Raw genomic sequence first — 15,062 nt, forward strand, 5'->3', positions numbered from 1 at the left:
GACGAGAAAGGCAGAGGGGGATAGAGAGGAGAAGGAAGAGCCCAGTTGTGTCTGACTCTTTGTGATCCCTATGGACGGTAGCCCACCAGGCTCCTCTGTCCATGGAATTTTCCAGGCAAGAATACTGGAGTGGGTTGCTATTTCCTATTCCATAAAATTATATTTTAAAAAAATGGACCAGGTGCAGAATAAGGACCAGGCCCGGGATCCGGTCTTCCTGCTTCCCAGGACAGGCCCTTCCCTGCCCACCCAGGAACACCTCTTCCCACATGTCTGTGTGTAGAATGCTGTGTCTCACACATTTTCTCTGACTCTGATGGGAGTAACTGAGACTGTGTCTGAATCTGATCACTAGCCTGTATATCCCCAAGGGGCTTGGGTGTATCTGGGCCCTTCTGGCCTCTAATATCCATGATTTGAACCCTCCTCCCCACTCAGAGAAAATCACCACCCTGAAATGTCTGGGATTCTGCATAATTCTTATTCTTTTGGACACCCCCCCCTCCACCTGGAGCCAGTGGCCTCCCTCCTTTTATCCTGCCCTTTCACCAATGCTCCCTGCCCTGGAGTCATTGTGAGCACAGGAATTCTCTGACGCACAGAGGAGGTAGAGGGTGATGACAGCATGCACAGTAGGAAGCCCAAATGTACACTTAGGCCTTGTCACCCTGGGAAGTCTGTCAACTGTACTGGCCACATGCTCCCAGAGGCCTGGCCTCCCAGCCAGACACCCCCCAACTCCCACCCTGGACCCTCAGCCTTTTGCCCCACCTTCCAGAGCCAAACATGCCTGTTAGTGCCTTATCCTAAATCAAGGAGATGTCTCCTCAAGAGAGATTGCTCTCCTCTCCAGGAAACTGCTCCAGGAAACCACTCTAATTTCAACCATTTTGTTTGAATAAAATGAAATTCACATAACATAAAATGAATTTTTTTTTTTTTGCACCTGTGCCACATAGCTTGCAGAATCTTTGTTCCCTGACCAGGAATTGAACCTGGGCCACAGCAGTGAAAGTGCCAAGTCCTAACCACTGGAGCCAGGGAGTTTCTCTAAAATGAACCATTTAAAGTATACGATTCAGACTTCCCTGGTGGTCCAGTGGTTAAGAAGCCACCTGTCAATGTAGGGGACAAGGGTTCAATTCCTGGTCTGGGAAGATCCTACATGCCATAGAGCAATTAAGCCCGTGTACCGCAAACACTGAGCCTGCATGCTTTACAGCCTGTGCTCTGCAACAAGAGAAGCCACTGCGATGAGAAACCCACACACCAAAAGTAGAGAGTAGCCCCCACTTGCTGAAACTAGCAAAAGCCTGAGTGCAGCAAGGAAGACCCAGAGCAATCAAAATAAAGTGCACAATTCAGTGGCTTTTAGTGTGTTCATTGTGTTGTGCAACCACCACCTTTATATAGTTCCAGGTCCCTTCCATCACCCCAAAAAGGAGACCTTGTACCCATTAACCAGTCACTCCCCACTTCCTCCTCCCCGCAGCCCTTGGCAACCAATAATCTGTCTCTATGGATATGCTTTCTCTGGATATTTCATATAAGTGGAATCATATAATGTGACTTCTCTTAACTGGCTTATTTAACATAGCATGATTTTGAGGATTATCCATCTTGTAACATGTATTAGCTCTTTATTACTTTTCTGGCTGAATAATATTCCATCGCACAGATGGGCCACTTTCTGTTTATCCATCTACTCATTAATGGACATTGGGTTGTTTCCACCTTTTGGTGGTTGTAACTAATGCTACTGTGAACACTACTTTACAATTATTTGTTCATGCGTGGGACGTTGCTTCAGTCGTGTCTGACTCTGTGTGACCCTGAGAACTATAACCTGCAAGGCGTCTCTGTCCATGGGGTTCTCCAGAATACTGGAATGGGTTGCCATGGAGTCCTCCAGGGGGTCTTCCCAACTCAGGGATCGAACCTACATCTCTTATGTCTCCTATATTGGCAGGTGAGTTCTTATCCACTAGCACCACGTGGGAAGCCCACTTGTTTCAGTTCAATTCAGTTCAGTCACTCAGTCGTGTCCGACTCTGCGACCCCATGAATCGCAGCACGCCAGGCCTCCCTGTCCATCACCAACTCCTGGAGTTCACTCAAACTCATGTCCATCCAGTGGGTGATGCCATCCAGCCATCTCATCCTCTGTCGTCCCCTTCTCCTCCTGCCCCCAATCCCTCCCAGCATCAGGGTCTTTTCCAATGAGTCAGCTCTTCACATAAGGTGGCCAAAGTATTGGAGTTTCAGCTTCAGCATCAATCCTTCCAATGAACACCCAGGACTGATTTCCTTTAGGATGGACTGGTTGGATCTCCTTGCAGTCCAAGCGACTCTCAAGAGTCTTCTCCAACACCACAGTTCAAAAGCATCAATTCTTTGGCGCTCAGCTTTCTTCACAGTCCAATTCTCACATCCATACATGACCAGTGGAAAAATCAAAGCCTTGATTAGACGAACCTTTGTTGGCAAAGTAATGTCTCTGCTTTTGAATATGCTATCTAGGTTGGTCATAACTTTCCTTCCAAGGAGTAAGCGTCTTTTAATTTCATGGCTGCAATCACCATCTGCAGAGATTTTGGAGCCCCAAAAAATAAAGTTTGACACTGTTTCCACAGTTTCCCCATCTATTTGCTATGAAGTGATGGGACCGGATGCCATGATCTTAGTTTTTTGAATGTTGAGCTTTAAGCCAACTTTTTCACTCTCCTCTTTCACTTTCATCAAGAGGCTTTTTAGTTCCTCTTCACTTTCTGCCATAAGGGTGGTGTTATCTGCATATCTGAGGTTATTGATATTTCTCCCGACAATCTTGATTCCAGCTTGTGCTTCTTCCAGTCCAGCGTTTCTCATGATGTACTCTGCATATAAGTTAAATAAGCAGGGTGACAATATACTTGTTTCAGTACCTGTTCTCATTTTTTTTTTTCTGTTCTCAATTTTTTTAGGTGTATACCTTGGAGTTAAATTTCTGCCTCATATGGTAACTCTCCTGGAGGAGGGCATGGCAACCCACTGAAGTATTCTTGCCTGGAGAATCCCACAAACAGAGGAGCCTGGCGCGCTGCAATGCACTGCGGTCTCACAGAGTCAGACACGACTGAGTGACTCAGCAGCAGCAGCATGGTAACATGTTGAACTTTTTCAAGACTCATAAAACTGTTTTCTACAGTAGCTGCATCATTTTGCATTTCCGCCAGCAGTATACAATGGTTCCAGTTTTCCTGCATCCCCACCAATACTTATTTTTCCTTTTTAAAAAATAGCCATAGGGACTTCCCTACTGCTCCTGTGACTAAGACTCTGCACTCCCAAGGCAGAGGGCTGGAGTTGGATATCTGGTCGGGGAACTAGATCCCACATGCCATAACTAAAGATCCCGCATGCCGCAACTGAAGACCTGGTGTAGCCAAATAAATAAATAAATACGAATAAATATTAAATAGCCATCCTAGTGGGTTTGCCCAGCTCTTACATTATTTTTATGTCTGCCCACCACTCTTGGGATTTTAAAATCTTTTTATTTATTTATTTGGCTGGTTCCATCTTAGTTGCTACACACAGAATCTTCATTGCATAATGTGGGATTTTTTGTTGCAGTGTATGGACTCTCTAGTTGTGGTTTAGTACTTTTATTTATTTAGTCTGTAGTGTGTCTTTGTTGCTGTGCGGGCTTTTCTCTAGATGCAGGGAGCAGGGGCTACTCTCTAGTTGCCATGCGCGGGCTTCTCGTTGCGGTGGCATCTCCTGTTGTGCACAGGCTCTAGGGTGCTCGGGCATCAGTAGTTGTGGCTCTTGGGCTCTAGAGCACAAGGTCAATAGTTGTGGCGCACGGGTTTAGCTGCTCCACAGCATGTGGGATCTCACCTGTGTCTCCTGCTTTGGCAGGTGGATTCTTTACTGCTGAGCCGCCAGGGAAACCCTTGTAGATGTGCTTTACACTTTTGCATCTGAGGCTTCATCTGTGTTTGAAAGAGGTTGTGTGGCAGCATCTTCTCTAGTTCTGTGACAGTGTATCCGGGGATCTCCATGGATCTGTTTGGTTGCAGCAAAACCGAGGGTGTGGTTGTGCGTGATCTGAGTAACTGTGTGTCATTGTCAGCACCTGATCATGAATTCTATGTCTGAGGCAGTGTATGACTATAACATTGTGTAATGATGTAGTAGATGGCTGTTTTTGCATCTGGGAATTGTATGTTTATGCATGGTCTCTGTGATGCACAGACATACAATTATCTGAGTAGGAACTTATATGGGGTGTGTGACTTAGGGACCAGGAATTTGTGTCATTATACAATTGCATAATGTCTGTGTGTGACTATGAACTATATGTCTGTGTCATCACCTGGAATCCCTGGGCACCATGTTGGAGGTCTCTGGTGCAGAACCTAGATTTCTCCCCACTGTGAGGTAGAAAGTGAAAGTTGCTCAGTCAAGTCTGACTCTTTGCAACCCCATGAACTATACAGTCCATGGACTTCTCCAGGCCAGAATACTGCAGTGGGTAGCCTTTCCCTTCTCCAGGGGATCTTCCCAACCCAGGGATCAAACCCAGGTCTCCCACATTGCAGGCAGATTTTTCACCAGCTGAGCCACAAGGGAAGCAGTAATCGGGTCACCTCCCGATCAAGTACTTCCTATGGCCTGATGCAACAATCCCATCCCACCCAGGCGAGTAGGTGGCCTCCTCATCCCAAGGCCCCCCCATCTAGAGCAGTTGTATTTGCACCAGCCTCAGCCTCCCCATACCCCCTGCACGTCGCCTGGGGTGGGGGGTGGGGCTGTCCATGGTAGACAGTGACCACTGATTGGCAGGGGCCTCTCCTGCCACTGGGCTCAGACCTGGGGAGCTCACAACCCAGGAAATTGAAAACCAAGTTAATCCCCAGCCCCCGGCCCTCCCACTCACTGGGGACAGAGCCTTGGCTGTTCCGGGCCCCCACCTGATAGCAGCTTCCAACGTCTGGGGAGTCTGATAATGCTTGGCTTGGCAGAGAGTTCATGCCAAGTCCCGCCATCAGCATGGTAGCTGCTGTTTATGGGGAAGGGGAGAGCTGCAAGGCCTCGGTCAGGGGCAAGGGGGTCTTGAAGCTCCTTCCCAGAATTCCCATTGTGCCTATCACCTCTTCTTCAGGAAGGTAGCTGAGAACAGGCCCCCAAGTTTCTCCTTCTTTGGAAACACATGGCCTCACTCTGCCCAACCCCTGAACCCCCATCTCCTGAACCCCTATCCCCTGAACCCTCAGACCCCGAACATCTGATTGGCTTCAGATACACGGTCAGTCTTCAAGACTCAGCCCTGAACAGGCCTGGGTGAAGTCTGTTCCCCAGAAACGGTGACCCCCGCCTTTGCCTGGCCCTTATCAGGGGCTGCAGCCAATCAGCTGAGGGCAGAGAGGAGCCCTCCAAGGGGCCATCAGAGCCTCAGAGCCCACGAGGCCGCCAAGGGAGAGGAGGCCTGAGCCCCAGGGTGGGCACCAGCCAGCCATGGCTGCAGCGGAGACCGCCTTGCCCTCCATCAGCACGCTGACCGCCCTGGGCCCCTTCTCGGACACACAAGAAGACATCCTCAAGGTGGGGTCAGGTGGGGGTCTAGGTGGGCCGGCAGGGGTTCTGGGCCCTGGCCACAGAATTGGGGGACCGGGTCTACATCTTGCCCTGGAATTCACATCTTGCCCTGCTCAGGACCGGGAGTCCTCAGTGCAGGCCAGGGGTCTGAACTTGGTCTAAGGTCCTATTTCTGTCATGAAAGACTGAGGCTGGGAACAGAACAACACAGGGATCTAGGCTCAGTGAGACACCCCCAGATAAAAGAGGGAAATGACAGCTGTGGCTAGGTGACACCCAGGAATTAATCTTGTTAGGGGACCTGGAAGGGGAGGAAGATTCTTGAGGGAAACTGAGGCAAGGCTGAGCCTCCCCTAGCCTTCCATTCTTGGTTCTGCCAACCCTTCCCCCATGCCTGAGCGTGGCAGGAGACTCTAGATAATATAAGCCTTATCTCCTGTCTCCAGCCTGACCCGATAGACCGTCTCTGGAGCTGGGGGGGCTGAGGGGGGAGACGGACAAGTGTGAGGGAGTGGGACAGACTGACATGACAGACAAGCAAACAAGACCCCTTTACTGAGCCCCTGGCCAGCCTGCCCCCATCAGGGCATCCGGCCCCCACCGTCTATGGGCAGGATACCTTGGTGTCCGCTGAAGCTCCATGTTACCGGCTCCTTCCCCCAGTGGTGGCGCTCTGAAGACGTGCAGGACTTGGGCCCGGGCCCCCCCGACCATACTGGACCACCCCTCCACGTGAGGCCTGAGCTAGAGGACGCGCCTGGGGAGGACGAAGATGATGACAGGGATGCAGCTACCCCCTGGGACCTGGATCTCCTTTTCACCAACTTCCCATGCCCAGAGCCTGGCGGCGCGCCCCAGACCTGCGAGCCTCAGACCTGCGCGCCTCAGGCTTGCGCTCTGGCGCCCAGCGAGGGCTCCGGAGCGCAATTCCCACCGCCGCCCGAGACTCTGGGCGCGTATGCGGGCGGCCCGGGGCTGGTGGCTGGGCTCTTGGGCCCTGAGGAGCACCTGGGCTGGGCGCGCCCGGCCCCACGAACCCCGGCTCCCGATACCTTCGTGGGCCCATCCCTGATCCCGACCCCCGAGCCCAAAGCGCTGCCGTTGCAGCCGTTGTACCCGGGACCGGGGTCGGGTTCCTCCGGCAGCTACTTCCCGAGGACCGGGCTTTCAGTGCCTGCAGCGCCGGGCGCCCCCTACGGGCTGCTGTCCGGGTACCCCGCGCTGTACCCGATGCCACAGTACCAAGGGCATTTCCAGCTCTTCCGCGGGCTCCAGGCGCCGGCCCCCGGCCCCCCCTCGCCCCACTCCTTCCTGAGTTGTCTAGGGCCCGGGACGACGGGTGCAGGACTCGGTGGGACTACAGGAGACCCAGGAGGGACCACGGAGGCCGCGCCATCCAAGCGCAGCCGGCGATCGTGGGCACGCAAGAGGCAGGCTGCGCACACGTGCACGCACCCGGGGTGCGGCAAGAGCTACACCAAGAGCTCACACCTGAAGGCGCATCTACGCACGCACACAGGTGAGGGGGCGGGCCCCGGTGCAGGGGCTGGGCGGGCTGGGCGGGGCCTTGGGAGCTGGGAGCTGTCGAGGAGCTGGAAACTGGAGCAAGGGGAGGGGCTAAAACAAAGTCTCTGAGCAAAGGGCTACGCCGAAGGAGCTGGGGTGCTTGGAACATCAGGAGTCGGCCAAAGAGCAGAGGGGAAGGCGGGTGGGGACAGAGAGAGAACCCGGAAAACATTTCAGGAAACCAACGGCAAAGACCTGGACCAAGGAAGTGCCGAAAAGCAGAGAGCCGGGCAAGCTGTGTAGGGGCGGGGCTAGAGGAGGGACCGCTGGAGAGAAAGCCGGAATGCCAAGGGCGGGGCCAAAGACGCAGGGTTCAAGTTTGGGGCAAGTGCGAGTAAGGGCTTCAGGGGCCGCCGTGCTCAGACTTGTCCAATTCTTTGCCACCCCATGGACTGTACTCTGTGTGGGGCGGGGGGGGGGGGGGGTGCGGGGGAGGGAGGGGTGTCTCCCGGATCCAGGGATCGAACTCTCCTTTCCTGCGTCTCCTCCATCCACAGGCGGATTCTTTACCACTGCGCCACCTGGGGCTCGGTTGGTAAAGAATCTGCCTGCAATGCAGGAGACCCGGATTCGATCCCTGGCTCGGGAAGATCCCCTGGAGAAGGAAATGGCAACCCACTCCAATACTCCTGCCTGGAGAATTCCATGGACAGAGGAGCTGGGCAAGCTACAGTCCAGGGGACCGCAAAGACAGAAAGTGTGCGACCAACTCACTTTTCACCTGGGAAGCCATTCAGGGGCCGTGCTGCTGCTGCTAAGTCGCTTCAGTTGTGTCCGACTCTGTGCGACCCCATGACGGCAGCCCACCAGGCTCCACCGTCCCTGGGATTCTCCAGGCAAGAACACTGGAGCGGGTTGCCATTTCCTTCTTCAATGCATGAAAGTGAAAAGTGAAAGTGAAGTCCTTCAGTCGTGTCCGACTCTAGCGACCCCATGGACTGCAGCCTACCAGGCTCCTCGGTCCATGGGATTTTCCAGGCAAGAGTACTGAAGTGGGGTGCCATTGCCGTAGCCAGGAATATAAAGAGGGAGTGGCTTAGCCAGACTGTAGGGGGCGTGCTGGAGCTCAGGAGGTTTAGTTTGAGGGGCCCAGATGCAGAGGCAGTTCCTGGAGTTTGAAGATAAATAGCTGGGAAACAGAGGAGGGTGGGCACAGGAGGAAAAGCGGGGACCCAAGGAGCCAAAGAAGGGCGGGGACAGGGACTAGAGGCCCAGGAGGAGGAGGAAGGAGACCTGTGCCTAGGGGGATGGGGTCACGTGTACAGACCTGTCCAGGAACGCAGGGAGGAGGGTCCAAGTCTAGCTGAGGGAAAAAGTAATCACCCGGGACAGGGCGTGGAACACGAATTGGATTTCGGGGCTCAAGGATCAAGGCCAGCAACTGGATTGAACAGCAGCTGGAGGGTCCCCTGGTACAGTAAAGAGCCTGGAACACAGGGAGCAGTGCCAAAGGACAAAAACTGGGAGGGCATTAGTACGCTGGGGCAGGACGTGAGGACACAGGAAGCAGGGCCAGCAGCATAGACAGCGCGACTTGTGCCCCGGAAACGAAAAGGAGCCTGGCGCCAGCAGGTACAGAAGAGGTACAGAGGTCGCAGATATCGGTTCTGGGTGTAGATTCAGGCCGTCCCGGAGACTGAAAGCCTCCTTAAATTTCGATCTTGGTGCCTCACTGGCCTCACACTAGGCGCTAGTGGTAAAGAACTCGCCTGCCAATACAGGAGACATGAGAGACTCGGGTTCAGTCCCTGGGTGGGGAACATTCCCTGGAGGAGGGCATGGCAACCCACTCCAGTATTCTTGCCTGGAGTATCCCATGGACAGAGGAACCTGGCGGGCTCCATGGGGTCGCAAAGAGTCCGAAACAACTGAAGCGACCTAGCATCCACGCAGTCCCGGCCTAGGCTAGGAGGGAAGACCTTGGGACCAAGTATGGTGGACAGTGGCGTTCAAGGCTTCCTCATCTCCGCAGGGGAGAAGCCATACGCCTGCACGTGGGACGGCTGTGGCTGGCGGTTCGCGCGCTCCGATGAGCTGACCCGTCACTACCGAAAACACACAGGACAGCGCCCCTTCCGCTGCCAGCTCTGTTCACGTGCATTTTCGCGCTCTGATCATCTGGCCTTGCACATGAAGCGTCATCTTTGAGCCCCGCCTCTGGCACTTGGACCTTCCTGGGGACTGGGGTTGGAACAAGAGCGGATCCACGCAGGGTGGTTTTCCCTCGGATGAATCCTCATCTGGACTCTAGGCCCCACAGATCCAGCAAAATATCAAGGACTGGCCCATAGACGCACCTGGGAGAGCCTCCAACATAAGTTCCCACAGGTCCTCGGCAACAGACAGCCAAGATCATGTAGACCCAGCAAGACAGACCTCCAAATAAACGGACTCAAATGGATACTCAGATACTTCTGACAAAGAGACAGACTCTCAGAGAGCTGGACCATCAAACTTGCTCACAGGTGACCCTAGGCAGTGAGTGGATGAGGCATCCCAGAGATCCTGATTCTAGAAGGCTTCACACTGTGACACCTGAAACTCCACATAGAGGCTGGTATTGCTGTGAATGCTTATGGGTCCTGTAAAAATGCCCCTCCCAGATAAAACTTGTGTTGGCCTGAATTTGTGGATTTTGGCTGTGGTAGTTGGGAAGAAGCCATAACTCCAGAACTGATATTGGGGAGCCATACCCACGACTTAGTGATTGAACAACACACATTTACACACTCATCTCCTAAAATCCGACAACCTTCCTTGGGCACTGACTGCCTTGCCGCCCCTCCTTCCCCAACCCCAAGGTCAGGCTACATTGTCCTTGCTTCCTGCCTTGAAGCCCAGGGACATTCACAGGGGCCTTCTTTTCTACTTAAGAATCTTCTTCCTCCACTAAGAATCCTAAGGGAATTCCCTGGTGGTCCAGTGGTTAGGAGTCTGGGCTTCCACTGCAGGGGGCACGGGTTCGAGCTCTGGGGAGCTAAGATCCCATATGCCATGTGGAGTGGCCAAAATAAATGAGAAAAAAAAAATTTTTTAAAGGAATCTTCAGCTCGGTCCCAGAGCCCCAGCATCCTTCACCCTACCATGATCCAAAGTGACCCCTTGGCTAGCTCGTGTACGGTGGCGGAGTGGGGCTGGGGGGGACCAACAGCACAAGCTCCCTCTAAAGGAGCAAAAGTCACACGAGGTGGACCTCAGCCTGTAAGGCAGGAAAGGATAAAGTCCAAAATTGCCTCTGACGGATAAACCGGGGAAAGAGCACCGTTAAGTAAGAGTGTTCATTGGGATTAGGCGGTAATGGGGCTTCCCTGGTGGCTCAGATGGTAAAGAATTCGCCTGCAATGCGGGAAACCTGGGTTCAATCCTTGGGTTCCATCCCTGGAGGAAGACATGGCAACCCACTCCAGTATTCTTGCCTGGAGAATCCCCATGGACAGAGGAGCCTGGCGGACTACAGTCCACGGAGTCTCAAACAATCGGACACGACCGAGTGACTAAACACACCCAGCCTGAATTTGAAAGAGACGGAGGCAGGGCCTAGCAGAAGGACGTGAGCTGTGGTTGGCCAGGAGCAGAGTCGGAGGCGGGCACTGGAAACTGCTTAGCCTTGAGAGGGCGCGTCTGGGCCGAGCCAGAGGGTGGAGCCTATCAGGGACTAGACGGCCGGAAGCAGGAGGAGGTCCCAGGCTAGCCGGATCCGGGGCGGACTCAGGTGGGGCGGGGTCGGACTCAGATGGGTGTGACGGCCGGAAAGAAAGTCCAGCCCCTGGGAGGATCCTGGACTGCCTTTTTAAATCTCTGCTTCTCACCTCGCGGGCGGGGTCTCCAACCTCTTGATGTCTGGGGTAGGGTTCCCAGGCGGATTTGGGGAAGTGAAAGTCACCAGGGGCTGGGCCTGTCCCAGCTCGTGACCCCGCGCCTCGCCCTCTTGACACAGATTTCTAGACCCCAGCTCTATGGCCACGCTGAGCTCGCTGCTGTTGACCGCGCTGCTCTGGGTCCCTGTAGGAACCCTGACCTGCTACGGGGACTCGGGGCAGCCTGTGGACTGGTGAGTGCGCGGGCGCCCACTGTTCCTCAGAGCCGCACTGGGGCTTGCTGCACTCCTAGGAGAAAACAGGTTCCTTCCTGTCTTCCTCCATTCTGTCTGTCCCCCAACCTATAGGTTCGTCGTTTACAAGCTGCCGGCCCACACAGGGTCGGGAGATGCGACGCAGAACGGCCTGCGGTACAAGTACTTTGACGAACACTCAGAAGACTGGAGCGACGGCGTGGGGTTCATCAATAGCACCACCGGTGCCGTGGGCCGCAGCCTGCTGCCGCTGTACCGAAACAACAACAGCCAGGTGATGACGCCTCCGGCCGAACCTGGGGTGGGACTCTAGGGTGGGCCTGACCTGAGGGAACCTTCACGTTGCCCCTGTCCATCTTCCCCAGCTCGCCTTTGTGCTCTACAATGACCAACCGCCTAAATCCAGCGAGTCTAAGGACTCTTCCAGTCGTGGGCACACGAAGGGTGAGGCCACATTGCGGGCTGGGGGAGGGTTCTGGTTTCCCTATGCGTCTTCTTCAGCTGATTCCTGACCTGCCTGTGGCTGAGGGTGAGCTGCTCTGGCAGGCCCTGGATATGTTTCCCTATCTTAAATCACCGTGGTCCTTCTCTGAACTATAAGAACTGATGGCTGTGGAAGCTGAGCTCAGCAGTGGTCCTGACACTCATTGCCCACTGCCTGCTGGTCCTGCAGTCCGGGCCCCCTACAGACTGAGTGTTCCTGGTTGCACATGTGCTTGTTGCGACATCTCAAGCAGTCCCCTCCCCGCCATTAGCTCCAATTTCTGGTTCAGGTGTGCTGCTCCTGGACCAAGAAGGGGGCTTCTGGTTGATCCACAGCGTTCCGAACTTCCCTCCACGTGCCTCCTCTGCTGCGTACAGCTGGCCTCCTGGTGCCCAAAAATATGGGCAGACCCTGATCTGTGTATCTTTTCCTCTCACCCAGTTCCTGGATATCAGTGAGTAAAGACAGGGAGACAGGGTGAGTCCCTGATTCCTAGATCAGAATCTTAGAACAGTCCCTCATTTTCTTCTCTCCTTGCCCTCCAGGCAAACAGCTGACCTATACCTATCCACTGGTATATGACCACAGGCTGGAAGGGGACTTTGCCCAGAAATTCCCCTACCTGGAGGAGGTAGTCAAGGGCCATCACGTTCGCCAGGGACCATGGAACAGCAGTGTAACACTCACATCAAAGAAAGGAGCCACATTCCAGAGCTTTGCCAAATTTGGAAACTTTGGAGATGGTGAGGCCTGAGGTTGATGTTTGGAGAACTCTTTCTCTGCAGAGGGACTGTCTGGTGTGTCCATGGCTATGGGCAGGTCATGCGTAGGGATTGGGACACATCAGAGTCATAACCACATGCGAGGTAAACAACCAACATACCTGTGTTTAAGTATTGGTTTTTGGCTGTGTGATACATGATTTAATCAGGGTCTCAACTTACCTGTCTGAAAAATGGGAATAGTAATGGTATCTGCTTGAAAGGGCTGCTGTGTGCAAAATGATACATATAAAGCATCTAGTAAGGGCTATTACTCTTAATGTTATAATCCTCCAGATCGCCAGGAATTGACAACTGAGGAAACAGCTCAGAGAGGAGAAGTGGCCTAGGGAATCCCTAGGATTGATCCTGACCCTGTCCATGCCCTCTTTCCATCTTCTGCAGACCTGTACTCTGGTTGGCTGGCGGAAGCCCTTGGCAGTACCCTGCAGGTCCAATTCTGGCAAAGATCTTCTGGTATCCTGCCCTCCAACTGCTCTGGGGCCCAGCATGTATTTGACGTGACTCAGACAGCTTTCCCTGGGCCAGCTGGGCCAGCCTTCAATGCCACAGAAGACCATTCCAAGTGGTGTGTAACCCCAAAAGGGCCCTGGGCCTGTGTGGGTGACATGAATCGGAACCAAAGAGAGGAGCACCGGGGTGGGGGCACTCTGTGTGCCCAGATGCTCTGGAAGGCCTTCAAGCCTCTGGTGAAGGCCTGGGAGCCCTGTGAAAAGAAGAGCAGGGCCTACTCTCTAGGAAGCCCAGCAGGACTGTGGACTTGAATTTGAATCTATTTTGTCCCTTCCTATTTGTTTGGCCTTAATCATGTGCCTTAATCTCTGACTCATCTGTACAATGGGAATCATAACACCTTACTTAGAATTGCTGAGTAATAAAAAGAAACTGGTAAATGAGACTGTTATTCTTCAGCTGGGCACTGGGACTCTGAACAGCATTGCAGCTTGCTCAGGGTCTGGGGGCAGCTGACCCACATAGGTGGGACGCAGAATAGGACCCCAAGTAAGGGTCCACCCAAGACCTACCTCCCCTCTTTATGGTAACTAGGACTGGAGGAAGTTTCACCCCTTAACAAGCACACAGGCAAGGGGGTGGAAACAGGATGTCCTGCCGTGCTAGGGGAGGAGGGGCGAGCTCCAGAAAGCTCACACAGCAGGGGCGCACTTTATTTATATGTGTACATATGTATACAGGCGGCTGTACAGCACGGGGCCAGTGGCTCCCACTGCTATGGGCCTGGGGGCATGGGGCAGGGCGCCCCTTTTTTGGTCGGGCCTACTGAGGGCACAGCTTCAGCAGGGCACCGAGAGGTTGGCCCCACCTCAGGCTTGGTGGTCGGGCCCGGCAGCGAAGCAGGTGGGGCTGGGGGCCCGGCACTGCTGGGCACATTTTTTGTTGGGGCTTGGGAGGGGGTCTGGGGGTCTGGGGAGAGCTTGGGAGAGGCAGGTTTGGAACGAGGCCCGCTCAGCGTGGTCCGCTCCTCCACCACCTCCAGCACCCAGCGCTCCCGGCCCCGGAGGGCATCAGGTTGGGGAGGCGCCAGGGGTGCAGATTCGGGCAATGCCTTGGAGTCCGCACTCGGGGTATGCACACTCGGGGGCTGAGACACCTCGGCTTTCGCCCCAGGTCGTAGGGGCTCTACGACAATGGGCACGGGGGGCGTGCCTGCTTCGCCCGAGCTGCTGCGCCGGCCGGTCTCGTGTTCCTGCACCGGGCTCAGCGCGGACTTGGCCACGGCCCTGGCCGTCCCGCCTGTACCGTCCTCGGTCTGCACGCTCTGGTGTCTCGCGCCGCTGGCGTCCCGCTCCAGGGTCCGACCCCCAGGGGTCGTCGCGCGGGGCGGGGTGCAGGCCTCGGCGCCACCCGGGGACTCTTTCTCCTTACTTGATGCCAGCGGCCTGGGGGCGCCCTCGGGCAGCAGCGGGTCCGCGCCCAGGCTCAGGGGCGACTCCTGGCGGCCCAGGCGGCGGACGGCGACCTGCCGGGGCGCGCCGGGACCCTCGATAGGGGGCGTCTCGCCGTCCGACTCTGCGAGGCTATGCAGCGCTAGCTCGCCGTGGAAGTCCTTGCGGAAATCCGGGTGGCCCACCTCGAGGCTGTGTTTGCGCAGTGCGCCCTTTTTGTCGGCGCCCAGCGAGGCTCCCAACTTCTCCGCCGACTGCACCCGTTTGAGGAGCGGCGAGCGTGGGGGCTCGGCACTCTTCGGGCGCGGGCGCACCACCGGCGGCGACGAGTGCAACTTGGCCGGGAAGCTCTGCGTGGTGTGCGAGCTGCCCACCGTGTGGCCCGGCAGCGGCGGCGGCGACGCCTGTGTCGGGGACGGCGTGTGCGCCAGCGGCGACAGCGGGATGTTGCCTGCCGACTTGCAGCGCGCAGAGCGGTACTGGCGGTGCAGCTTCGGCGACAGGCCGTGAAGCGTGCTGGGCCGGATGTGGTGCGACGCTGACGACGCCGGCGAGTTGGGCGTGCTCGAGGCTGGCGAGCTACTCTGGGACGAGGCGCCTGCGGGCGGGCGAGAGAGGGCAAAGAACTGGGTGGGCGCCGCCAGGGCACTGCCCCGCCCGCACATGCCGCC

General features: G+C 55.4%; 3 protein-coding genes across 9 annotated transcripts in view; 2 read left to right on the top strand and 1 right to left on the bottom strand.

The window, feature by feature from the left end:
* The first annotated feature begins 5,400 nt into the window (after window positions 1–5,400).
* Window positions 5,401–9,758, top strand: KLF1 (KLF transcription factor 1). Its single transcript, XM_086408983.1, has 3 exons — window positions 5,401–5,589; window positions 6,247–7,102; window positions 9,122–9,758. Exons 1-3 carry the CDS (start codon window positions 5,503–5,505, stop codon window positions 9,295–9,297), a joined length of 1,119 nt encoding a protein of 372 aa, XP_086265109.1. The 5' UTR covers window positions 5,401–5,502; the 3' UTR covers window positions 9,298–9,758.
* A 970-nt stretch (window positions 9,759–10,728) lies between these two features.
* On the top strand, window positions 10,729–13,380 carry DNASE2 (deoxyribonuclease 2, lysosomal). 6 transcript variants are annotated; one of them, XM_086408952.1, is made up of 7 exons: window positions 10,729–10,861; window positions 11,087–11,200; window positions 11,315–11,495; window positions 11,587–11,665; window positions 11,995–12,159; window positions 12,251–12,448; window positions 12,872–13,380. In XM_086408952.1, the coding sequence occupies exons 2-7, from the start codon at window positions 11,106–11,108 to the stop codon at window positions 13,249–13,251; spliced, it is 1,098 nt and encodes a 365-aa protein (XP_086265078.1). In that variant the 5' UTR covers window positions 10,729–10,861; window positions 11,087–11,105; the 3' UTR covers window positions 13,252–13,380. The 6 variants fall into 6 exon arrangements, with proteins under 6 accessions (XP_086265078.1, XP_086265074.1, XP_086265073.1 ...); XM_086408948.1 differs by having other exon boundaries at window positions 10,790–10,861; window positions 11,977–12,159; XM_086408947.1 differs by lacking the exon at window positions 10,729–10,861 and adding an exon at window positions 10,934–10,994 and having other exon boundaries at window positions 11,977–12,159.
* Window positions 13,381–13,632: 252 nt separating this feature from the next.
* Window positions 13,633–15,062, bottom strand: part of MAST1 (microtubule associated serine/threonine kinase 1) — a 28,957-nt gene continuing 27,527 nt past the window's right edge. For both annotated transcript variants that reach the window (XM_086408918.1, XM_086408917.1), the window contains one exon: window positions 13,633–14,989. In XM_086408918.1, coding sequence (XP_086265044.1) covers window positions 13,716–14,989 — 1,274 coding nt within the window. In that variant the 3' untranslated portion in view covers window positions 13,633–13,715. The remainder of the gene's footprint in view (window positions 14,990–15,062) is intronic.

This window comes from Bos grunniens, chromosome 7 (genome assembly GCF_055505025.1).
Source record: "Bos grunniens cultivar Pamir isolate PY7600 chromosome 7, Bosgru_T2T1.0, whole genome shotgun sequence".
In the NCBI taxonomy this organism is placed as follows: domain Eukaryota; kingdom Metazoa; phylum Chordata; class Mammalia; order Artiodactyla; family Bovidae; genus Bos; species Bos grunniens.